The following is a 25,162-nucleotide window of genomic DNA, read 5'->3' as shown; positions in this document are numbered from 1 at the left end:
TCGGTGGGCCAAGTATCGCCAGAGGAAGCGTGGCTGGACCTGGCCCCGCAGCCGGAGTCTGAGGACGGCCTCAGCCTGAACTACAGGCTGCGAGACCCGTGTGACCGGTAGAGCCTGCTTCCCCCGAGGTTACTCCGAGGAAAACCTAATGGTCTGGGACACAGGCAGGACTACTGCCCGACGGAGGACAGGTACCAAGGGAGGGGGAAGTTGGAAGTAGCCCGGGGGCGGCTGACTACAGTCAGGCCGCAGAAGGCCCCGAGCCTATGGCTGTGTGTATCGGCCAGGATCCCCACTGACCACCCTGTCAGTGTGTTTCGGTCCGGATCCCCACTGACCGCCTTAGCGGCGACCGCCGCTACCAGGGCCCCGGGCTGGAACGCAGAGGAGTGGGTGGGCCTGCGTTCCCCCTGCCACCCGTAACCGGGTGGCAGAATTCCCCCTTCACCCAGAACCCCTGAGCTGTGCTACGGTTTGTTTGTTGCCCCGCCCTGCCTAAGGGCCAGGGCCCATAGACCTCATTTGCTTGACCCTTCAGTACAGGACCGGCGTGGAACCCATCCCGCTGCCTAGAAGGAGGCGCCCTGGCTCCCCGCCGCACCTGAGGGGGACAAGGCCCGAACCGACGGGCTTACAGGTTACATTTATAATCCTCTCTTCCCATCTCTCCTCCAAGCCTTGTAGTGCCTCAGATGTGCAATTTATGAGCTCAAGAGTTGCTTAATTGCCTGATGCCTTGTCCAGCTGCTGCTCCTGCCGCATGACTGAAAACAACAGACCAGATCCTCAGCTGGAGTAAATCTGCATAGCTCCAGTGAAGTCAGTGGTTTTATGCCAGTTTACACACAAGGATCTGCCCCCAGGATCATGGAGGAAGCGTGTGTGAAAGTGGGAGGCCGGGACAGGAAGATACTAACGAGAAACAAAGTGAGACAAACCAGTTGCTGTTGTAACTCTGTTGGAGTCAGTGGAGGGATGATAGGGATGAAATTGGCCCCGTGATTCAATTTTCCAAGATTCATTTACCGACAGGGGAGCTATGGCTGTGCAGCTGGAATTGTTACTTATTGTAGGGTAGTGCCTGGAGGACCCGTCTGAGATCAGTGTCCCATGATGCTAGTGTCACAGTTCAGGAAAACTGCACCTATATTCCCCCGCTATGGTCTAGGGAGGGCACCCGCTCTAGTCTCCAGGCTCCCCAGCCATCACCTCTCATGTGTAGAGACCCATGACATTCTCCCTCCTGACTGGCTTTTTCCAGGCTGCACAGTTCTCTACCTGCACTGTCATATCCCCAGCAAGTCAGACTGCATAAGTAGAGCAGTTTTGTCTTCTCTTCGGAGGCTATCCACAGTGTAATCGCTCATAGTTAGTGTGACACACAGCTCTTTCTAAGCAAGCATGTTTATTCTTAAGGTAAAAGCACTAAGGAGGTAACATATTAAAAGAATCTACATGGATGATAAGAAGCTTGCCAGAAATCACCCCAGCTCCAACCAGGGCTCTGGCAGACGATCAGTCTTTCAAACCCCACCAAAGGTTTTTTTTTCCTGTGACTGCAAGTTCATAACAGCTGTTACCTCAGGACAAGCACCCCGGTGAATCTGAGAGTCGCTTCTTTATATAGTTTGGGTCTTTGAGCGTCAGAGCCCACAACTAAGTAATCAGCTGGACAATGGTCCCCTCCTCAGGGCAAAGCTTCTAAAGCTTGGGTCTTTGCATAACCAGAGTGAGTAATTTGCATTCATCTCCCCCCCCAATATTTCACAGGAGAACCCCACTTAAACTTTGTTTGTCTGGCACATTGTTTAAAAGAGTCCCTTGAGGCTCATACCACTTCCCAAGGTTTACACTGGCCAGATCTCCCCCCTAGAAAAGTTACCTACAATCCCACAGTAATACATAGACTTTGCATTTCAATGCAGTGAACTGCTACAACCCTTAATCTTCATTCAGTAAGGACTGTCCAGGCTGTTGCCATCCCTGACCCAACGAGACATACAGGGAGCTCCAGGCACAGCTAGGAACTCAACCCCGGTTTCTTCAATCTCAGTCCAAGGGCTTTACCAGGTCACAAGTCCTCTTGCTCGGGCCAGTGCTCACGCCTGGTGCTGCCTTCGCACCCCCGTCCTCCACCTCCCGCTCTCCCCGAGGTGGGGAGCAATCTCAGCGGTGTGCGCTGTGGTATTTTGGATTGCGAGGGAGAGTGGGGTCAGTGTGGGGGGCAGACTTGCTGCTCCCCTGCAAGCAGTCCTTGAAACGAATGTGTCTCCTTGGGAATCCTCCAGGAAAATCGGAGCCAGTCAGTTCTCCAAAGGAAAATATCGAACTGATTAAGTTAACAGCACAATGATAACTGCCTACCTTTGATAGCAGAGGTATAAATTGAGACCAACTCACCTTCCTGGCATCTTCTTGATTCATATTGAACCAGCTACCTTTCGGGGGCTATCTGGGCCAACAGAAATCCCTCCGCATAACCTTGCCAGCTGTTGAAGGAGCATACACACTCCAGTTCTGTCTACACTGCAGTGTAAACACCCGGGGTTGGCCTACGTCAGCCGACGCGGGCTGCAGAGTTGTCAGGTTGCAGAGTAGGTGTCAGGGGCTCAGGCTGGAGCCCAGAGCTTGGCCTCGGCTGACACAGGCCAGGCACGTCTGTTTTAACTGCAGCAGAGACATACCCTCAGAGGCCTCAGCCATAATGTTGCTGCTTGAAATTCACCCCAGGGCAGCCAGGATGTCTAAGAATTATTCCTCTCTCATCACTGGGTAGCTGCTGTGAAATGCGTTGCTCTCGGGTCCGATCCTACTAGGAGTGGGCTATAAAGCAAAGTTCTGCTCTGCATGCAAACGCTCAGGGCTTAAATTCTCATAGAGTATTTCCTGGACTCCCCTCCTCCTCCCAACATGCTATTAAAAACCCCAAGGGAGTGGAAAATGTTTACCAGTACTCTGCTCCGGACAACTCCAGCTCAATTTAAGCCCTGCAAACAGTGCAGAAGGGCTCAGAGCCAGGAGCCTGGTCTGAGTCGCTCTCCAGGGCACATCTGGTAAACAGCCTTTGCTGTCTGCGAGAGAGGCCAGGGATTGAAAAGGTCTGGAGGACTGAACTCCCACTCGCTCTTAGAAGTTACCCTTCTACATCCAGGGTTGAGGGAAATTGATGGGGCCATGTGGGGTAAGCTGCTCTTGGTGTACCTGTTAAATCCAGCACTTCAGACTCCAAGGCTGTAAAACCATCACCTCCCCCCCGGCACTGAATGCACATGATAAAATGATAGCTCTCGAAGGCCAGATCCTCAGCTGGGGTAGATCTGTGCAGCCTCCTTGGCTAGACCTTGAGTGCTGGGTGAAGGAGAAGTGGGAGAGGTTAGTGTCGCTGTTTGTTGTCCAGCATCCACCACAAAGAGAAATTTCTGCCCTGCAGCTTGACAAGCTCTGTGGTTTAGTAGACAGGGCTCTGGGCTAGGACTTGAGAGACCTGGGCTGAGGTTCCGTTCCTGGCTCTGCCCCTGATATGCCATGCAGCCTTGGGCAAATCACTTCACGTCTGTTTCCTCTCCCCTGTCTTGTCCGTTTGGCTTGTAAACCCTTCTATACATTACACGCTAGTTCCTTGAGGCCTCCGGATGCAACTGGAATAGCAATGCTGCTACTGAAGTGCCTAAGGCCCCTGCTAGGGGGATGACTGGGAGCGAACTCGAGGGATGTGCAATGGAACAATAGTTGTGGTGTGCCCGTCTGTACTGAGAAAAGCTCCTTCGTGGAGTCATTTACTGCCTCTGCTTTCAGGAGCAATAGCTGAGGTGTGGGCAGCGGGGCAGGGAAGATCCCCAGAATCGAGCTCCTGCCAGCACTGCAGGACTGTTTGCGCTTTTGGGAGGCAGAGGCAGACAGACGTGGTGGTATAAATAGAACAGGTCTGGCTATTTTAAGGCTTTGATTGCATGATGTGTATATTTAAAAAAGAAAAAAAGAGGGGACAATCCAGTGTTTTAACTGTAACTGGAAAAACAGGCTCCGGGGACAGAGGCGGCCAGAAGATTTGACACTTGCAAATGTCAAGCCACCTTTTCTTGGGGCAGTTACCCCCTTCTGGGATGGATGGAGGGAGAGGATTTTCTCCTCTTGTTTATTTAACTACATACATTCCCCTCGGAGACTTTCCATGTCGTGGGTCCTTTTTGAAATCCCATATTTCTCCTTGAAATTGCAATACGTTACATCAGGGTAAACCAGACTAACCCATTACACTGTTGTAAGTGAGTTCAGAGTCAAGCCCTGGGAAGAGAAATAATGTCTGAGGTTTTGGAGGCATTGGGGTGTGTAGAGGGGAAATTAGGCTTCTCTCCTCTTACTTCTCAACTGGTAATTGGAATCCTCCCCCCGGCCGTGTTGGACCTGAAATGATGGCCCCTACCCTGCTTGTCTGTACCTGTCAGTTAAATAAACGCAATTAATGCCTATCAAAGAGCTCAGAATTTTCCAGCAGGAGTTAAAATTAAGCCTATTGCGAGAGTGGCTTTTAAATGCTAGGCAGAAATCGTGGCAACCTGGACAATGAGGCTAGAGAATTTAAAAAACTTTGGGCTTTTTTTCCAATGTAGAGTGAATTTCAATCACCACAGCTGTGTGGATCTGCTTGTGGTTCGAGTAGACCTGTGCGCTGTGTATAAATGCATGGGTATGGGTGGGCATATGCGATGTACATCACAAAGCACGTGCTTTGTTATCCTTAGGGTGATGTTCCATATGGTGCTTGGGGGGGAGGTTTTCCCCTGCTCTTTGTTCAGGCCTCTCACTGCAGCTGGTGTGTTAGTGATCGTACGGGGACAAATCTACAGCTGGTGTAAACTGGTGCGGCTCCATTTACACCAGAATGGGATGCGGCCTGTTGTGGATAATGGCAAGTGTGCCTGGGCAGATCTCGGTTGCAGTTGCAGGCCAGAGGCAATGGAACATCTGTCGTGTGAATGTTCTAAGTTCAAACTCTTAGCTACGCACCTGTATAGATAACTTCAATGTGCCTTTCCAACCTGCTTCGTTATTGTGTGTGACTGGGGAATCCTGCCAGAGGCAAGGTGGTAGGAGAACAATTAGTCATAATACTGAGCTCTTAGATCGTTCTTTTTATCCATAGATCTCAAAAAGTGGACATTATTCTTGCCTTTCAGTTAGGGAAACTGAGGCACAGAAATGAAGTGAAGTAGCCCCCTGAAGGTGCAGGCTGGTAGCAGTGCCTAGAGCAGAGTCCAGGTGTCCTGCCTTCCAGTCCAGTGCCCTGTGCACTGACCCCTGTTGTCTTTGCTGAACCTGGGGCTTTATTCGGCTGGTTTAGACAATGCCGATTGCACATTTTCGGTTGGTTTTTTGTTTAACTGTCTGTGACCTGTAACCAGTGAAGAAGACCCCTCTCCCCATCTCTCCTCCAGAAATGAACAGTCAGCATTAGTATGCTCCTTGGTACAAAGATTCAACTATAAGCGAACAGAGCTAGGAGCAGGCATAAACCATCGACCCTTCATAGCGTAGGAGCACAGCTGGCACAACTGGAGAGAGCGGTAAATAAAGGAGGACGAAAATCACATTTTAATGTCCTGACATATGGAAGCAGAGACAGTTTAGCAGGTTAGGGGAAGGTGATATTTACGGTTTTGGGAGGGCGGTTCCATGAGCTGGTCTCAAAGACCAGGAGTATGGAGGGATGAGTTAAAGACTTCCTCTTGCCTGAAGCTAGGAATGGATGACAGGGGGTGGGTCGCCTGGAACAAATAGAACAGGTAATCATCCTCTGAAGCACCTGGCATTGGCCACTGTCAGAAGACAGGATACTGGGCTAGATGGACCTTTGGTCTGACCCAGTGCGGCCGTTCTTATGTTCTTCCTTTCCTCCTACTCCAGGGATCACTTGTAGGCCTAGTCAGAAAAATGTTGTCCCCTCCCCACTGCCTGAAAAATTGAAACTCTTTGTCAAGAAACCAGAAAACCCAAAAGTTTGGGGGGTTTGAAATGTGACCCAAAAGGAGATGCTTTCTGCAAAAATGTTTGTTTAGTTGAAAACCCAATTGTCTGTCAAACAAACGTTTAAGGGGAAGATTTCCACCCCATTTTAATCCTGTGCATCTTTTTCAGCACCTACAAATCTCTCCATTCTCCAGGTCGTGTCTCCTGCCCACCGTTCCTCTCTCTCTCCCTTTTTTGTGCCCATCAGTGCTGCTCTGTAACTAGGAAGTGGAGCTGCTCTTGCAGAAAGCTGTCCATTTTTCTTCCACTCAATGTCACCAGAGCTGGGGCTCAACCAAAACCCTGCACCTGAGCATCCCCAGTTTGGGGGAGGATTTAGATTCCGATCAACTCTTCAAAGCTGCCTCCTTGCACCCCCGCGTATGAGCTCAGCCCAAGGAAACAGAACCAATCCCAGATATCACCGCACAGCTGGTACAGGTGATTTCCATTCTCCCCCTGCCCTGGGCCTATTTCTCTACAGCGTGAAACACAGTAGTGATCCTGTTCCTTCCCCAGCGCAGCAGTGAGCACCAGTGCCAGGCTTACAGTGGTGCCAGTGGCACCATGGAGCTGGGCCCATGCTCAAAAGGGGCCCTAGCCTGCTCCGCTTGCACTGAGCCCCAAGACCCCGCCAGCCCGCCGGCTCCCCCTTTCCTGTCCACCACTTGCTCCCCTCGGCTGGCCGAGGGCTCCTCCCCACCCACTGGTTTCTCTCTGCCTCCTGGCCGGACCCCAGTGCACCTCCACCTCTGGGTAGTCTCTGCTTTCCACCACCCGGGGGGCCCCACCTGTCTCCCCAGAGCTGAGCTGCCTGGCACTGGTGCAGAAGCCTGGCTAGTCTCAGACAGTTCCTTGCATGAGTGGGTGGGGGAACAGTGTGAGGAACTTGGCTGCGCCCCTCCAAGCAAGTGAAGGAGCCCGGGTGGGGCAGGCCCTGGCCTGGCTGATCTCACCACTCCTTAGGGGCCGGAGTGATTCCCCGCCCCGAGATCAGCCCTGGCTCCGCTGGCAGCTCAGCTTGTCTACTACGACACAGTCACCTCCTAGCAGAGCCAGTGAGTGGGGCTGGGAGGCAGAGTGTAGGGGAGTGGGTCTCTGAGGGCCTGGGGGCATGCGGTGGGCTCTGAGGGGGCAGGGAAGATCTGTGGGTATTGGTGCACTAGGGAGTAGGGGGTTCTGTGTGGGGTGCTGGGCAGCTGTGGTGTTGTGCAGGGCACTGTGCATTTGTGGCAGGGTCTGGGTGGGGGCCCTGGGCATAGGGAATCGGGGGTGTTCTGGTGTTGGGTGGGGGCTGTGTGGCATGACATGGGCCTGCCCTCAAAGGGAAGGGACAGGCTGGCAGCATGGGGCTGGGTGGGCCATTGTGCATCTGGCAACTGCGTTTGTAAATAGTGCCCTCACACTGGGCTGGGCAAAGCATAGCCGCCCCTGCCCTGCCCTGCCCCGTTGCTCCTGGCCGCTCCATTGCCCCCATGGAGGGCCCACAAAAGGTTAATCCAGCCCCGGTGAGTGCTGCTGTGTGATAGACTCCTACGCCTACCCGGTCCCAGCAGTAGTGTCCGAATGTAAGGCTGGTTACATGGGCTGCACTGAAACTGCCAAACAGAAGCCCTTTCGCTTGCCACAAACTCATGGAAAATACACACAGTTTAAATCTTATTTCCACCCTGGTGCCAAAAATCTACTGGAAACTTAATTTAAAATGTACTTAGGAGCACTACACTGAAAAGGAGGGGCTGGAGAACTTCTTTCCCTCTCAAACCGAAATGAAACAGCAGAGACAGAGGGTGCATGTTTTAATTTGCATTTTGGAGTTGAATGAACTCTTCTGGGTTGGATCATTAACGTTGTATCATCATCAGGTGTGTTGCTTCTCAGTGCCAGCTCTCCCTGAAGGTTAGCTGATAGGGGACATGGGACCATCCACTCGGACTGTGTGTATTTAAGACGGGCAGGGGCGGCTCCAGGCCCCAGCATGCCAAGCGCGTGCTTGAGGCGGCAAGCCGCAGGGGGTGTTCTGCCGGTCGCCAGGAGGGCGGCAGGCAAGCTGCCTTCAGCGGCATGCCTGCGGAGGGTCTGCTGGTCCCGCGGCTGTGGTGAAGCTGCGGGACCAGCAGGTCCTCTGCAGGCACGCCTGCGGGAGATCCACCGGAGCCCCGGGACCGGCGACCGGCAGAGCGCCCCCGTGGCATGCCACTGTGCTTGGGGCGGGGAAATGTCTAGAGCCACCCCTGAAGATGGGTATTGCATTCCGGGACTTCCACCTGGAAAAACACATTTGGCCTGATTCTCGCCAGTTTTGGTTCTTGTGTTAACATGATGTGAAATGCTGCAATATCAGAGGGGCCCTGGGGCACTTAAACTGGCTTTCAACTGAGCCTAATGGGCTGAGGTGTCACTGGAAGGGAGGGAAGCGTTCCCCTGTAAATCAGAAGGTTGGCCACACCTAATCCCGGATGAACACCAGCCTGCGTTTGCTTTCTCTTGCCCTAGCCGGTAGCCCAGCTCCAGCCAGGTGAGGCAGCTTTAGTAGCGAGCGAGAAAGCCCTGCTGTTTAGAAACCCTTTCTTTCTCACTCGCTTGAATTCAGCATTCGCTACTACAAAAGGCTGGATGTGGCAGTAAGTCTATCTTTGAATTAAGGGTCACCATCTGGTTACAAAAGCAGTTCACCATAGCTAACCCTCTGCTGTCTGAATGCTCCATAGGAGCATTGTCCACGTTAGCAGTCAGTAGCTGCAGCGAGAGTTATTCGCTCATGCAGGCTTTTCTCCTGTTGGTCTGAGACTGTTGCTAAGGCCCTCCCTTTGTTTCTCTGGGTATGTTTCCCACCATTCTTGTCCTGCAATGTGGGGCATGGAACAGGGGCTGGTTATCTAGAATAGGCAATGACCCTTTTATACCAAACAAAAGCCTTAACCTTAAGGCAGGGGAGGGAGTAGAAAGTGGAGAACTCAGGTTCCACCGACATCCTGGAGTTTCCTTTTCAAAGACCTTAAAACTGCACTTCCTAAATCAATTGAAGACTCTTCTTGAGTTTCCTGGAAATGGTGCGAGTTCCAGGCTTTCTATTTCTACCACCACATTAAGATCATGGTACATAAGAAGTTGAGTAATTACATATGAAGCCAGCCTTCCTCCCTCTATATAGCTGGTTCAAACCCAGCCTGGGTCAGTGCTGACCCAACAGCCTTATCAGTGGACAGATGTTTGAGGGTTATGGGCAGTGAGATGTGGCTCTCCGTCCAGTTCTTAGTATGCAGGTCTCGATGTCACCAAAAACAATGTTACATTTAACACAACTTGGCAGGTGTGTTGGCATTCTCAACAGAGAGGCTAATGGCTGAATGGGAATGAACAGGGCCCTACCAAACTCACGGTCCATTTTCGTAGATTTTATGGTCATAGCATTTTAAAAATATTGACTTTCACAGTTTCAGCTATTTAAATGTTACATTTCACACTGTTATAATAAAAACGGCAAAGCATATGTAAAACCCAGACTGAGCATTTCTCACACTGGGGGTCCTGACCCAAAGGGGTTCACAAGACAGCGCCGCCGCGGGCAGCAGCAGTACAGAAGTAAGGGTGGCAATACTGTGACCCCTCCTCCCGATAAAAGCCTAGAGTGGTAAAAGTACACAAGGGCAGATTTCATGGGGGACACCAGATTTCATGATCCATGACACGTTTTTCATGGCCATGAGTTTGGTATGGCCCTAGGCATGAACCAGTCATTTTATCCCCAGAGGTGCTGCTGTTTGCTTTGTCCCTACCTTGTGGATACCCAGAGGAATTTCAGTTGCCCTGTCCATGCACAAAAATGGTACAGCTTTAACCATGCTACTGAAGTTTAAGTGGTAGGACCCGCCTAGTATGGGTGCAGTTTTATCTACCCTGGTGAACTCATTCCTATATGGAAGAGGGCATTGGCTACACCAGTATAAGGCACCTTTATACTAATATAACCGTAGGCACGCTAGAGGTTGTTCCAGCTCAATCTCTGTTTTGGTAACAAGTCACATCTCTAACCAAAATAGCTATACCAATACAAAACCAGTGTGTCGACTGGGCCAAGGGCCATCATTTTTCACTGGCAATAAAAACTCTTTCCTAAAAGCATGAACATCTGTGTGTACAGTTTTTCGTGATTTACAGCTCTACTCAATGTTCCTAATTTTTAAAAACCAGATTTTACAGCTTTCAGAAAGTGTCAGCTCCTAGACTCATAGATTTTAAGGTCAGAAGGGATCACTGTGATCATCTAGTCCAGGAGTTGACAACCTTTCAGAAGTGATGTGCCGAGTCTTCATTTATTCACTCCAATTTAAGGTTTCGCGTGCCAGTCATACATTTTAAAGTTTTTAGAAGGTCTCTTTCTATAAGTCTATAATATATAACTAAACTATTATTGTGTGTAAAGGAAATAAGGTTTTTAAAATGTTTAAGAAGCTTAAATTAAAATGCAGATCCCCTTGGACTAGTGGCCAGGTCCCGGGCAGCGTGAGTGCCACTGAAAATCAACTCACATGCTGCCTTTGGCATGCGTGCCATAGGTTGCCTACCCCTGATCTAGTCTGACCTCCTGCACGTTGCAGGCCACAGAATCTCACCCGCTCCTGAAATAGACCCCTAACCTCTGGCTGAGTTACTGAAGTCCTCAGATCATGGTTTAAAGACTTCAGGTTACAGAGAAATTCACCATTTACGCTAGTTTAAACCTGCAAGTGACCCTGCCCCACAGTGGAAGATGGAACCCCCCCCCTCCAGGGTCTCTGCCAATCTGACCCACAGGAAAATTCCTTCCCAACCCCAAATTTGGCAATCCGTTAGACCCGGAGCATGTGGGCAAGACCTGCCAGGCAGATACCTGAGAAACAATTCTCTGAATGAACCAGATTTTTTTTTAAGTTAGATTTTGACATATCACTGGTTTTCTGTCTTATATTATTATATAATATTATATTATATTGTTAGTCCTTGGATTATTAAAATAGAATATTTAAAAATCTAGTTTACTGTTCATTTATTGTTGCATTTCTCTCAGCTTGGACAATGAGAATAAACTATTCTGTTTCACTGCTTAGTCTGGTTTTCAATTGTTCACTTCTAGGCTCTCAGAAGAGCTGGTTAAATCTTGTGATCAACCTTTGAAGATATTTTGTTTTTGCTAAAATTTTACATTTTCCAAAAAGTGTTGGCCAGGAGAAATCTTTTAAAAATGGCCTAAGTCCCATTTCCAAAAGTGATTTAGGCTCTTGAGGGCCTAAATCCCATGGCTTTCAATGAGACTTGAGCCCTGATTTTTATAATTGAGTAGAGATTTTTGGCTGCCCAACAAGAGATACTTTAACACAGCCTGGTTTTTCAGAGGGTGGATGTTCAGCCCTTTCTGAAGATCAGGCTCCTTTTCAGGTCCTGCAGATTGGGCACCCAAAATCTCTAGTCACTGTTTAAAATCTTGGTTCTTCAGTGCCTACGTCACTTTTGAGAATGTAACATAGACTCCTAAATCACTGAAGACTAGTCTAAACACAATACTGCTTTGGCTAGTTTTTGTTCGTACAGTCCATAGCATGAGTGCAGTTATACTGGTCTAAAGATGCCTTGTACCAGTATAGTTCATTTCCCCTTCCCATACTGGAATAGGTACACTGACATGAAGCATCGTTTATATCTGTGGAACTGCATCCGCACTGGCGGAAGCTGTACCACTTTCACTGTAGCAAGAGAGTTAATGCAGTGCAACAGCCCCAGCAGCAACACCACTCCAGTGTGGGCAAGGCCTGAGACTCTGGAAAATTTCTCCCCCCTCCAGTGTTCATGCACGAGGCTGCAATGTCTACATTACTGGAACTGCCAGGGAATGTTTTTGTTTAAAGCACTTTCAGTCTGATTTTAAAATCGATGTCGCGAAATAGCATCTCTTGGCCTTAAGCGTTGCTCTGACGTGGTTGAAATGTGGTGTAACAGTGTTCCATTGTCAGATACACCAGGCTACAGGCAGCTTTTCTAGCTCTGTTTGCCCAGCCTGCAGCGCTAGTTCCTGTCCCGCTCGTGGTGGGAGGCCTGCATCCTCAGTTGGAAATTACTGCCTATGTTGATATGCCCCATGAATAGCTTACTTATAAGGTTAAATGTTAGAGCCTGACCTGAGCCTCCTTATATTTGTATAAAGGGTGTAGCTGCTGACTCAGACACGGGACTTGCTGTGTGTTTTTTTTCTAGGGTGTGGCCAAACCATCCTGTTCTAATTTAACTATTGGGTACTGGACATACGTTGGCTTATTTTTAAATGACAGCCCACACTTTGCGGCTCTGCAGCATTGTGGCAAGAACTTAGTAAAAGTGCTCAAGCAAGTCTCGTTTCTGTTCACTAGGATCTTCCCAGAATTGCACCTTTTTCCACCTCCTTCCCTTGATGATTATTGTTGTTGGAGCCTTTCTGCTGCTTATTTCAGGTGACACTGAAGCTAGACAAATGCAGACCAGAAACAAGGTGGACGTTTTTAACAGCGAGGGTAATTAACCATTGGATTAATTTACCAGGAGTTGTGGTGGATTCTCCATCTCTGGAAGTATTTCAATCAAGCTTGGATGCTTTTCTAAAAGAGATGTCTAGTCCAAACAGGAATTAATTCAGGGAAGCCCTATGGCCAGTATTACACGTGAGGTCAGACTAGATGTTCACAATGGTTCCTTTCAGCCTGTTGACCTACAAATCATTTAGTCTGACCTTGTATGGAACACAGGCTATAGAATTTCAACCAATAATTCCTGCAGTGGAGGCGGTTCTTTTTCCCTCGTGTGCGCGAACACTGAGCCCAAAATCATATGGTTGAGCAAGAGTCTCTCTTTGAAAAAGGCCTCCAAACTTGAGGAAAAACCAAGTGATGGAGTAATCACCATGCCCCATGGTGAGCTGTTCCAATGTTCACTACATTCACTGTTACAAAAAAGATAAATCTTCTTTTCAATTTTCTTTCTTCAAGCTCTTGAACTTTATTTCTTAATCTGCTGGGTTATAATGTTTTCCAATATCGGGTATCTTCTCTCTGGTCACTTGGGCCTTGATGATGTAAACATGAGTAGAAGACAGAGACAAAATAAAATGCTTGGAATAGATCAGGACAGGAAGCCATGTTCCAGGATGGAGCTAATGTAAAAGACTCAGACTCTGGATATTTTGGGTGCTCTGCTGCTGAAGCCTGAACTGACGTCGTGTTTGCTGCAATAAGCCTGCTGTTTGCTTTTCTGCCATGACTGAAGCTTTCGTACATTCCCTTGTCTCCTGCAGATTGTCTGGAGTTTTTACTACTGGAGTCCATGGCGTATACATTAAGCCCCTCCCCTGCTGGGCCTATCGGGACCCAGTACTGTGTTTGCAAAGTTGAGTTATCCGTGTGCGGCCAAAACCTTCTGGACAGGGATGTGACCTCCAAATCTGACCCGTTTTGTGTCTTATTCATAGAAGCCAATGGCAAATGGACAGAGGTAAGTCACAAAGTCCTCCTATTGTCTACCCTTTGCGCTTGGTGTGTACATATCTTCATGGGTGTGAATAGCCCCACTGAAGCCAATGGAGCTACGTGCATGAATAAAGTTATGCATGCCCTTAAATGTTTGCCTGATCAGGGCCTGAATGGACAGGAAATACAGAGTGGAGAAACTGAGGCACAGAAGGGTCAAGTGCCTCCATTTACAAATGTTCTATAGACTGAATGGCTTGATCAGTTAAACCCCACTATTTTCACAAACATATATAATAAATGTCTATGTGGTGTAGTTTTCATTTCATCTGAATTCAGTAAAAGGGGGTAAGAAAATGAATGCTATTTAATGAGGGCTGGGTGAACAAGTGCAGGTAAAAAAAGAAATCACCCGAACCTTCTCCCAATCAGAGTCACAGCTACTTGTGCCATAGTTGGAACAAGTTAACACTAAAATATCTTCCGTGTTCCCCTGTGTCTGTCCCTGCAGCCTAATCAAAATTTGCGGTGGAAGTACTGAAATACACAGACTCTTGTCTTAGTGCTTCCAGCTGGGGAAGCAGGAAATAATGGGAATAGCATGAGAGCTTGTGCCCATGGGATATATAGCCCAGTTTTTTAGACACAACTGAGGGAGAGATTTTTCCAAGCTCTCTAAGCCCAGCAGGACACCTAGTTTCCATTAAAATGAAGCCAAGTTGTTTGGACAAGTGTCCACGTTTTTCCAGTGGTCCCTTGAATTGTTTATGGTCTGTCAGTCTTTCATTTAGACACAGTTGCAGGTGTCAGTGCCTTTTCGTGTTTGATCAGTTTTACCTTTAAGAGGAACGATCAGCTAAGTGTGATCATCTATGGTGGGTATTGGAAACTTCAGAACATTCCCAAGTTTACCTGAAAGCCTCTGTATTGGGCATAAGTGATCATCTCAGACCTGCGAGTGTCAGTATGTGAGTTCTCACTGTGATGCGTCTGGTTTTGCTGCCATTGCATTCATCTCGCAGACTTGTCTCTCTTGTCATTTGGACAAAAATCTTAGAATTATGGTTACAAGGCTCGGAAATGTCAACCTCTGTCACAGCACAGTGAAGGCTTAAAATCATTCCTTAATATTCCAGAGCTGCCTGAGTCACAATCCACAGTCCTATGCAATGTGTAGAGGCTTGGGGCAATGCTGTCGTGATCCCTATTGACTCGAGCCCAATCTGAGCACACTGCGATACTGACCTAATGTGGAGTCCCGGGTGCCAAGGCCCTGGTTAGAATCCAGAGGTGCCATTCCAAGCTGTACGATGAGCTGTTTTTTGGAGCCCCAGCTAAGTGTGAACCTGCTCTTTTGATTTGAATTAGCCAGTCATTGAGTCGGTATTAAATGTTACTTGATGGCGTGGGTTTGGGCTGGTATATTGGGTACTGCTGTTGATTTGCATTATTCAGGGGGACTGTGGAGATGGGATGTGTTTGATTACCTAGGGCCTCAGCTGAAGCCCAGGGAGGTCAATGGACTTGGGTTCAGGCCTTTAAGGAATTCCAGATCCATAGTTTGGGACAGCAGGTGGGGGCCGCTGAGCAAGAAAAAGGAGAGGCACGAAAGTGATGAGGTTCAGTTCTGTGCTGTGTGAACTGCAGTCCAGTCACTGGCTCACTGGGAAAAGCCTCTAAATGGTTCATGAATCTTGATCATGCTTGGCGGGATGAGATGTATGCACCACACCTGTCACCTTTTATTGGAGGAGACGCTGAGCAGAAGCTACATCTTAACACTATCATGGCTTGTTTCTTTGCCATCAGATCCAAACACCCTAGAGCAGGGGTGGGCAAACTCTTTGGCCCAAGGGCCACATCTGGGTGGGGAAATTGCATGAATTTAGGGCTGGGACAGGGGGTTGGGTGCAGGAGGGGTGCAGAGTGTAGGAGGGGGCTCAGGGCAGGGAGCTGGGGTGCAGGAGGGGTGTGGGATGCTGGAGGGGACTCAGGGCAGGGGGTTGGGATGCAGGAGGGGTGTGGAGTGCGGCGGGGGCTCAGGGAAGGGGGATGGGGTGCAGAGTGCGGAAGGAGGCTTGGGGCAGGGGGTTGGGGTGCAGGAGGGGTGCTGAGTGCGGCAGGGGGCTCAGGGAAGGGGGTTGGGGCACAGGAGGAATGCGGCGTGCGGCAGGGGGCTCAGGGCAGGAGGTTGGTGTGCAGGAGGGGTGCAGAATGTGGCAGGGGACTCAGAGAAGGGGGTTGGGGTGCAGGAGAGTTGTGGGGTGCAGCAGAGGGCTCAAGGCAGGGGGTTGGGGTGCAGGAGGGGTGTAGGGTGCTGGAGAGAGCTCAGGGCAGTGGGTTGGGGTCTCAGGGCAGGGGGTTTGGGTGCAGGAAGGGGTGCAGAGTGCAGCAGGGGGCTCAGAGCAGGAGGTTGGGGTCCACGAGGGTGTGGGAGGGGGCTCAGCACAGGGGGTTGGGGTGTAGAAGGGGTGTGGTGTGCGGCAGGGGACTCAGGGCAGGGGGTTAGTGTTCAGGGTGCAGGAAGGGTTTGTCGTGTGGCCTCTGGCCTGCCGCCGCTTACCTTGAGTGGCTCAGGGGTGGCAGCCACTCCCAGAAGCAGCCGCTACCACGTCCCTGCAGCCTGGAGACGAGGGCAGCGCGCAGAGCCCTCTTCCCCGCCTTACCCCAGGGGCAGCAGGGATGTGGTGCCGGCCACTTCTGGGAGCAGCGCAGGGCCAGAGCAGGCAGGGAGCCTGCCTAAGCCCCACTGGGCCATGGGGCTGGCAATCCCGCGGGCCGGATCCAAAGTCCTGATGGGTTGGATCCGGCCCGTGAGCTGTAGTTTGACCTCCCCTGTCCTATGGCCTTATAGCTCATGCCACCATGTCAACACTAACATCCTTGGGGAGAACAGAACTGAAACCAAGTTATTTCCCAGGGATGGAGTTTGAGAGGTCTTGGAAAGTTGAGAGGAAATATGAGGGAGTCAGATCTTATCCATTGTGCTGGATGTTGTCCAGACCTGTAATAGGGGGTCGTGGCAGCAAAGAGCCTATCTTCTGAAGAGGACATGGTCAAAAGCCCAAGGGTGAGGAGGGGGAAGATGCGGTTAACCATTTTGAGAAGACAGGGTTGCATAGATTAGCGATTATGTGTTTATTTGAAGGTTTTATCCTGTTATCAAGAAGCCTGTGTCAGAAGGCACACGTGCAGGACGGGGAAACAGAAGCTCTAAACCTAGAGGGAGAGAACTAGAATATTACTTCCATTCCTTTTAGCACATCCGGGAAAACACCAGGTGTGCTGCCCAGCCGCTATGACCAGAGGTTAGCAGCTCTTGGGCAGTTCCTTTTGCAAACAATAATGGTGCCCATCAGCAAGGGCCAGCTGAGGGTCCTTAAAGAGAAACACACTGTCCCTGCGTGTGTTGAAAATCAGTCTTGGCAGCATAATTCCTTCTGGTGGGTTGCCGAGGAGCAGAGAACTGCTTTTATTTATTCCCTTCGCCGCCCCTTACATTGAGACTGGGCGCCCTCCCCACTCTCCATGGTAGGGCCTGCAAACCTGAGTTTGTTCTGGGAGAAGAGGAACTCCAGCACCCACCCAGCCCCGTGACAGTGGAACAAAGAAATCTAATTTGTTTCCCCCTTAAAAATGCAAAGCACAAAGAGCCGTTGCGTGGTCTTGTTTCAGGTGCTCTGCCTCTGCAGTATGAAGCTGCTAATGAAACTAATGGTGTGTGTGAATTGGATGAATTATTTGATGATTTAAGTTGGTTCTGGCCAGATACCAAGGCTCTACCATCCAAAAAAATAAAAAAGAAGCACCAGCCAAACATCTACTATGCTGAAAATAGGCCTCAGACTGAAATGCAGCACGACGGCACATCGCACACATAGGAATACTTACAGTCCCTTTGGGCACTGTTTGTGTTTGATAAGCAAGAAGGACCTGGCCCAACTCGGGGACTGGGGAGGGAGGATCTTACAGCTTCCTAGGAGCTATGGGACCATTTGCGTAAGAGGGACAATACTGCAGGTCTCCTCATCTTTCATATGGAGACTACAGGCCCTAACATGTAAGGGTCCTTCCTGATCTGGGCAGCCTTCCTTGTGGATGGGGGCAGACCATTGCATGCTAGGAGTTGTAATCTGCGTGGGTTGAACCTTTGCATTTATAGATGAGAGCTACTGCAGGTTGGATTGCAGAATAGCATGGACTTCACTGTTGTTATGGAGTGTCTTACAGACTGGCCATAGTTAGACAGCTCTCTGGTGAAACCACCAGAAAATCAACCCCAATTTCTCTCTCTTCTATCCCCTGGGATTGAAGTGGACGTTCTCCTTTTTATATTAGAGGTTCCTGCAGTTCTTTAGAACCAAGAGTTCACCACTTTCTAAAGGGCAGCCTTTGGTCTTACTTTGTAACTGGTCCCTATTCAGACAACATGTTGTTCTGAGGAATTATGGGCAGCCTGTCCTCTAGTCACAACGGCGGAGGAGGTTTGCGTTTTAAATTAAAACCCAAGATGTGCAGACAAAACGTGTTGGCTCAGTGTACAACAAACGCCGTGAAGAAGGCACAGGGCCAAGATGTTTGTGCAAGGAACTGCAGGTTTATTTTTATGATTCTGAGGGATGTAATGTGTTGGAAGGCTTTTCCTTATGTAACAAGTTGCTGAATGGAAAAAACATAAAGAGCACTGGGAGAATTGTGGAGCCATTCGCTTCTAACCTGTTGGTCACCGCTTTGAATTTGTTCCAGGCCAGGAGTGGTAGAAGATAATTAGTAGCTATGGACTGGTATATAAAATCACATAAGAACGGCCATACCGGGCCAGACCAAAGGTCCATCCAGCCCAGTATCCTGTCTACTGACAGTGGCCAATGCCAGGTGCCCCAGAGGGAGTGAACCTAATAGGTAATGATCAAGTGATCTCTCTCCTGCCATCCATCTCCACCCACTGACAAACAAATAGGCTCTAGGGACACCATTCCTTACCCATCCTGGCTAACAGCCATTAATGGACTTAACCTCCAGGAATTTATCCAGTTCTCTTTTAATGGAACAGATAGATTGTCCATGGTAACAGGAGTTCCCACCAAAAAAGCATTGACAATTGGAACGAATTGGACTGACACCAGAAGGGTCTTGGCAAAGAAGCCGATGAATGAACTGGGTTACTGGGTTATAGCTTGAACCATCCTTAGCTCCTAGAGTTGGTCCCTCCAAGTCAGGGTTGAGGAATATTGATAGGGCACCCTGGGTGGGATATGGGAATCTTTCACTGCCATGTTTTATCTGTTCTGTCAGGCTAAAGAAGATCTTAAGTCTCCAGGGCTCTGAATTCTCACCACCTTTCAACAGTAGTAAAATTTCACTTAAATCGAAAGCTAAAACCCATCTCGGTCATGATTTTTTTTTATTTTTGCTGATGTTAATGCGGTGATCTGGGTTAGATTCACAGGATTTCTAATCTTGTCATGCAGTGTCCCTTTAATCTGCCGTAATTCTAAAGTCCTCTTTTGCTATCAATAAGATTGTGTCAGATGGCTTCAACATCAGCTTCTTTTACGATGCAATCAAATGTGTGGTTTATTTTTTGCATCTGCTCTGTTTAGCCCCTGTTACTTTGCAAAATACACTATAGAGATTTGGTCTTGAATGAGCAGTTTCTTAGGGTATGTCTACACTATGGGATTATTCCGATTTTACATAAACCGGTTTTGTAAAACAGATTGTATAAAGTCGAGTGACGCAGCCACACTAAGCACATTAATTGGTGGTGTGCGTCCATGTACTGAGGCTAGCGTGATTTCCGGAGCGTTGTACTGTGGGTAGCTATCCTGTATTATCCCATAGTTCCCATAGTCTCCCCGCCCACTGGAATTCTGGGTTGAGATCTCGATGCAAAAACAGTGTCACAGGTGATTCTGGTGTAAATGTCGTCATCTCACATCCTTCCTCCGTTGAAAGCAACGGCAAGACAATCATTTCGCGCCCTTTTTCCCTGGATTGCCTGCAGACGCCATAGCATAGCAACCATGGAGCCGTTTTGCCTTTTGTCACTGTCCACCATGTGTGTACTGATGCTGCTCGCAGATGCGGTACTGCAGTGCTACACAGCAGCATTCATTTGGCTTTGCACAGTAGCAGAGACGGTTACCATCCCTGATTGGCACTGTCTGCCATGCCATTGTAAATTGGCGATGAGATGACGTTATCAGTCGTTCTGTACTGTCTGCTGCTGTCATGGGTGCTCCTAGCTGGCCTCGCTGAGGTCGGCCCGGGGGCTCGTGGACAAAAATGGGAATGACTCCCGGGTCATTCCCTTCTTTATGTTTTGTCAAAATAGAGTCAGTCCTGCTAGAATATGGGCAAGTGTACTAAAGAACCAGAGAGCAGAGCCCCAGAGATCCCGCAAAAATGATGAGCTGCATGCCATTCTAGGGGTACCCGCTACAACCCCACCTGTTGCTTTCCCTCCCTCACCCTCCTGGGCTACTGTGGCAGTGTCCCCCCATTTGTGTGATGAAGTAATAGAGAATGCAGGAATAAGAAACACTGACTTTTTAGTGAGTAATGAGGGGGAGCAGCCTTCTGCGCTATGATAGTCCAGGCAGGACATTAAAAGGTGCGGGGGATAGGAGCCCAGCTCCTGCTGCTATGATGCCAGGCAGTACAGAATTTTTCTTTAACTGAAAGCTGGGGCTGATGAGCTCACCCCAGTTGCTATGATGAAGACGTTACCCAGCCGTTCTTGTACCATCTACTGGGGAATGACCGAGTCATTCCATTTTACCCAGCGCCCCCTTGCTGACGCTCACCAAGGCCAGCCGGAGCACCACGGGCTGATGTGAAGAGACGGATATCAGTCACATTTACCATCTGCCATTGGGAGGGGATGCTGATTCAGCGCTAGCACACCCGTCTACCAGCAGCATGCAGTAGCATTAGGGTACATTGAATAAAGGCAAGAAACATTTTTTTCCCCTTTTCTTTCGGGGGGGGGAGGGGAAGGGCATAAATTGCCGACGTATACCCTAAACATCGGGAAGAATGTTTTTGCCTTCAGCCATTGGAGCTCAGCAAGAATGCAAATGCTTTGTGAGACTGGCGGGAGGGGAAGCTGGCGTCTCAGTACCCCTCCCTTCCATGATTGTCATTTGATCTTTGGCGTGTTCGTTATGCTGTCACACCGGCAATGTGCTGTACCTGTTCACTACCCTGCGAGTTTTCAATGCGTTGTCTTTCGTCTTCTGTAACAGAGCTTGATCGAACAGATTTTGTCTCCCCTTACGCGATCAGTTCCAGTATCTCCCGTACGGTCCATGCTGGAGCTTTTTTGGATTTGGGACTGCATCGCCAAACCCCGTGCTGATCAGAGCTCCATGCTTGGGCAAACAGAAATGAATTCAAAAGTTCGTGGGGTTTTCCTGTCTACCTGGACCACTGCATCGATTCAGTTGCTGTCCTAGCAGTCACAATGTGCACTGTGGAGTACCACCTGGAAGCCAATACGTCAATATGCGGCCACACTACCATACATCGACATGGCAATACCGATTTTAGCGCTACTTCTCTCATTGGGGAGGACTACAGAAACCGGTTTAAAGAGCCCTTTATATCGATATAAAGGGCCTCGTTGTGTGGACGGGTGCAGGGTTAAATCGGTTTAACGCTGCTAAATTCGGTTTGAACGTGTAGTGTAGACCAGGCCTTAGACACTCTGCTTTTGTGAAGTCAGCAAAGGTTAGGTCAGCACATTGTTAGAACTTCACTGTCAGTGGCTGGGCTGCCTCCAGCTGAAAAGGGGGAGTGGTCACTGCTCCTGAATGCTAATTGTTCCTGTTTAGAGAGCAGCTGGCTGGGATCCACAAATGGGGGCTGGGGCAGGGAACTGGGACTGGCCAGTGTTACTCCCAGTAAGGTGCTGCTATGGCAACAGGAAGGTTTTGTCCTGATATTTCCAGGTTTGTCTGGATACAGGATGGCCACTGGGCTGATGTAGCTTTGGGGACCCTCGGCATGTCATCATGGGATCTCATGCCCTAAAGTTGGTTTGAGGCAACATCATGTTGCAGTACCCCATACGATGTAAACGTTACAGAATTGCAATGGAAGGACAAATCGATAAGTATAGACTCTGTGTGTGTAATGGGGTTGAGGTGATGAACTCCCTTGTAGGAGGTGGCATAGGTGGGAGAAAGCGTGATGTTAAAGCTCCTTCAGAATGTAGGTAAAATCCTTCAGTAATGAGCCACTAACGATCAGTCCAGATGACAACAGTGGAGGCTACAGTTAAGCGAAAGAAATATCCCCAGACTTGGTGCCTGCAATGTCTTACATGAGGTGCCAGATAACCCCAACGAAGATTACGATTCAGTGTTGTTTCTAGCAGTCAGATTGTCTCCCAGGTGCAATGATTCTGTCTCACTAAGCTTAACAGGAGCTGAAAATTTGCCATGAATCAGCCTTTGAAAAAACAAAAGCCAAGGAGCTGCATAAAAATTAGTCATGTCTTAATTGAACTTTCCATTGAACTGATGTCATGTTGCTGTGGCCATAAAGAAGCCGCTGTCAGATGCAATGAGGCACACTGACAAATGCCATTCCTGGTGTGTTCTGCAGAGAACGGCTGGCTGCTTTTGTACCACTCCTGCACAGGTCATCTCTGATCGATAGAGACCCAGTGACTTGCTCTGAGGATTTGGTTACACTTGCAGCTGTACAGCGCTGGGAATTAAAGCTGTCTTCGTACAACTGTGTAGGGAAAGCGCTGCAGTGTGGTCACATTTGCAGCATTTGCAATGGTGTTGAGAGTGGTGCATTATGGGCAGCTCTCCCAGCGTTCAAGTGGCTGCAACATGCTTTTCAAAAGAGGGGGTTGGGGTGGAGTGTGACAGGAGCTTGGGGGAGAGAGAGAGTGTGGATTTTTGGAGCCGACACTATGTCAGCTCCCTGCCTTGCAAGTTCCGACTACTTCCCCCACCCCTCTCTCATTCACTCTTAAATGCAAATAGCCTTCAGACCAGATAAGCAGCTGCTCTGAGGGACTCTCTGCCCCCACCCAGCCGTGCTGTTTCTCTCCTCAAGCAAAGGCTAGCTGTGGACATTCCCTGCCTGCCTCTGCTTGAGCAAACAATTGCTGTGTTTGTTTTTTAGATAAGCAGCTCCAGAAGCCCTGAGTTCACAATGAAACAAAGAGAATTCTTTAGTTAAAAGCATTATGGGAAAATTCCGGAGGTCAGTTACAGCGTAGTAAGATTAATCACCATTTCCACTGGCACTCCAGCGCTGCAGCACCAGCGCTGTTCTCTTTATTCCTCTCATCCATGTGGAGTACAACCAGCGCTGTAGCCAGGGAGATACAGCGCTGTAGGTGCCTTGCCAGTGTGGACGGGGAGTAAGTTACAGTGCTGTAAAGCCACCACCAGCGCTGTAACTCTCAAGTGTAGCCAAGCCCTGAGTCTCATCCTGCTGTTTCTATCCTGTCCCCTCTTTGCGTTTCACAGCCTGGACTATCTGGTCATGTGTAGCAGCAGCAACATGGCCAATGCTTATCTTCCATTGGAAGTGGCTCACAAGGTCTCTGCCCCATGGAGCTAGCAGACTAACTTCATGCAAATAATGCCAGGGCCAGATTTTCAAATGCTCAGCACCCGCAATTGGAGCCAGATTTTTCAGAAGCGCTCACCTGCTGAGCTGTTCCGAAGCTCCGGCTGTGTACTTGGGTGCCAAAAATGGCAGCTGAAGCTCTATTGAAAATCCAGTCCGACATATCCAGGTCAAACACCAGAAGGCATGGAGAGACATAGGACCAAATTCAGACCTTGTGTAAACAGGAGCAGCTCCTTGGCCCCTGTTCTGTGTTTCCCTCTCTCCCCTCAGGGTTAGAGATGAGGAGTTCTGGCTCCTCTGCCTCCATTCCTCCCTTTCTCTCTCTCTCGGGAGTGTTTGAGTGAGGCTCTGCAGGCTCTGGACTGGCCCTCCCTTTTAGGTTCATCACCCTGCCAGCACAAGCTTTCCTTAGGCCCCCTAAAAGCGCTCCCCAGTTGTTGAGAACTATGGAACATCTCTAATAAATCTCCCTTCTGTTGCTATGGAGCTTTAAATTTGTGTTCATCCTGGGCAAGCTCCGTTACTTGGGGAACTTTTCCTCGTTTTGTGCTTGTAATTCAAGGTGCCCCACTTGGCCCACGCAGAAATCTTTATTTAGTCCAGTGCTCTTTCTGGGACAGATTAAAAATACCGAACTTCTCTTCCATGTTTGGACCCAAATGACTCTTTCCATTGGTTGAACTCTTAGCAGGATTTAAATAAGAGAGAGGTGGTTTTCTCCTGCGTACTGGCTGTGAGGTGAGAAGGGGGTTGTACTTGGTAATGGGTCATTGGCAGGTTTGATGGGTACCTTTGTGACACCAACAATCAAACTATGCTGAAGTACCAGAAGGTAGCCCATCTGCATTTTATCACCCATTGCAGTGTGACATACAGATTATAATATTGTCAACTCTAGACCTGTTCTAAGGGAAGCTTTCCGCCTGTGAGTGTGGTGAAGCCGCCTTTTTCAAAGCGCATGGAAATACCGTGCAGCAGTTGGCAGGGATGAGAGCAGAAGTGATCTCATGATACCCAGGTCCTTGCAGCAGCCCCTAGGTTAAGGGGAAGTCTCTTTGTATTTGTTGAAAGGGTCTGTGAGCAGGGTCTCAGGAGAAACAAGTGAGGTCGCTCAATTAGGGTGCACTGCAAAGAATGGCGCAAACAATCCCTAAAACTGGTGGATATTCCAATACTTTGATTTACCAAGCCAGCACAAAACAGGCTGTAGAATACCTCACTCCTTGCACAGAAGCCAACAACACCATTCCCTTAAAACCACCCAGCTTTAGGCTCCCACCCAGGCATCCAAGTCAAATAGGATGAGGATTACTGAAAATCTTATTCATCATATAGAAAAGTTCTGCCACTCCCAAAGGATTGGACACATTACCTCCCAGGTTAATGAATACTCCAGATCTTACCTAAATACATGCTTACAGCCAGTTCTCATTAACTAAAAGAAAATGTATTAAAGAAAAGAGAGAGAGTATTGGTTAAAGGATCAGTATACATACAGACATGAGTACAGTTCTTGAGATTTGAATTCATAGTAGAGATGGCGAGCATTGTAGTTGCAAAGAGTTTTTTCAGAATTTGTTCATAGGTTATAGTTCAATCTTCATATTCAGGGGGTTCCAGTTTAGGACTGGGATCTCAGCCGCATGACTTAAGCCTTTCTTGCATGAAGCATCAAGCAGGTCTGAGATCAAAAGGATTGGGACCCAAAGGTTTTTTGTACAATACCAGGTCATCTTGTGACAGCTCAGAGTCCTTTGGCGAACAATAAGCAATTATGGGGACTTTTGAAGTAGATCCATTTCTTAGGCATCACCTGTAATTATCCACACAGATTAACATAAGGCAATTGCCCGTTTTCCATCGTTCTCAGGTGATTTGCTATACATTTCAAAGAGAGAGGAACACTGCGATATCCTATGTTTACAGTTCATTTAATGTTAATATTCCTTTTTGATCTCTGAATCAACAGCTATAGTGACAGACAGGAACTGTCTGTTTACATGGCTAACGTATGAGCACACACATACAATTGGTATCACCTCCAATTTCTAACAATTTAGGTTTGCATTTCAAAGTTCATC

At 48.8% G+C, this 25,162-nt stretch overlaps 1 protein-coding gene across 2 annotated transcripts in view; it reads left to right on the top strand.

Annotated features, from left to right (window-relative positions):
* Window positions 1–25,162, top strand: part of CPNE2 (copine 2) — a 184,174-nt gene that overhangs the window by 42,407 nt on the left and 116,605 nt on the right. The window contains exons 1-2 of one of the 2 annotated variants that reach the window (XM_032774049.2): window positions 6,375–6,447; window positions 13,307–13,503. In XM_032774049.2, the coding sequence (XP_032629940.1) occupies window positions 6,390–6,447; window positions 13,307–13,503 (255 nt within the window). In that variant the 5' untranslated portion in view covers window positions 6,375–6,389. Of the gene's footprint in view, window positions 1–6,374; window positions 6,448–13,306; window positions 13,504–25,162 lie in introns of those variants that run through there. The other variant, XM_075073711.1, reaches the window with a different exon arrangement.

Source organism: Chelonoidis abingdonii, chromosome 19, assembly GCF_003597395.2.
Source record: "Chelonoidis abingdonii isolate Lonesome George chromosome 19, CheloAbing_2.0, whole genome shotgun sequence".
NCBI classification, from domain to species: Eukaryota; Metazoa; Chordata; order Testudines; family Testudinidae; genus Chelonoidis; species Chelonoidis abingdonii.
This window is presented reverse-complemented; position numbering and strand designations above follow the sequence as displayed.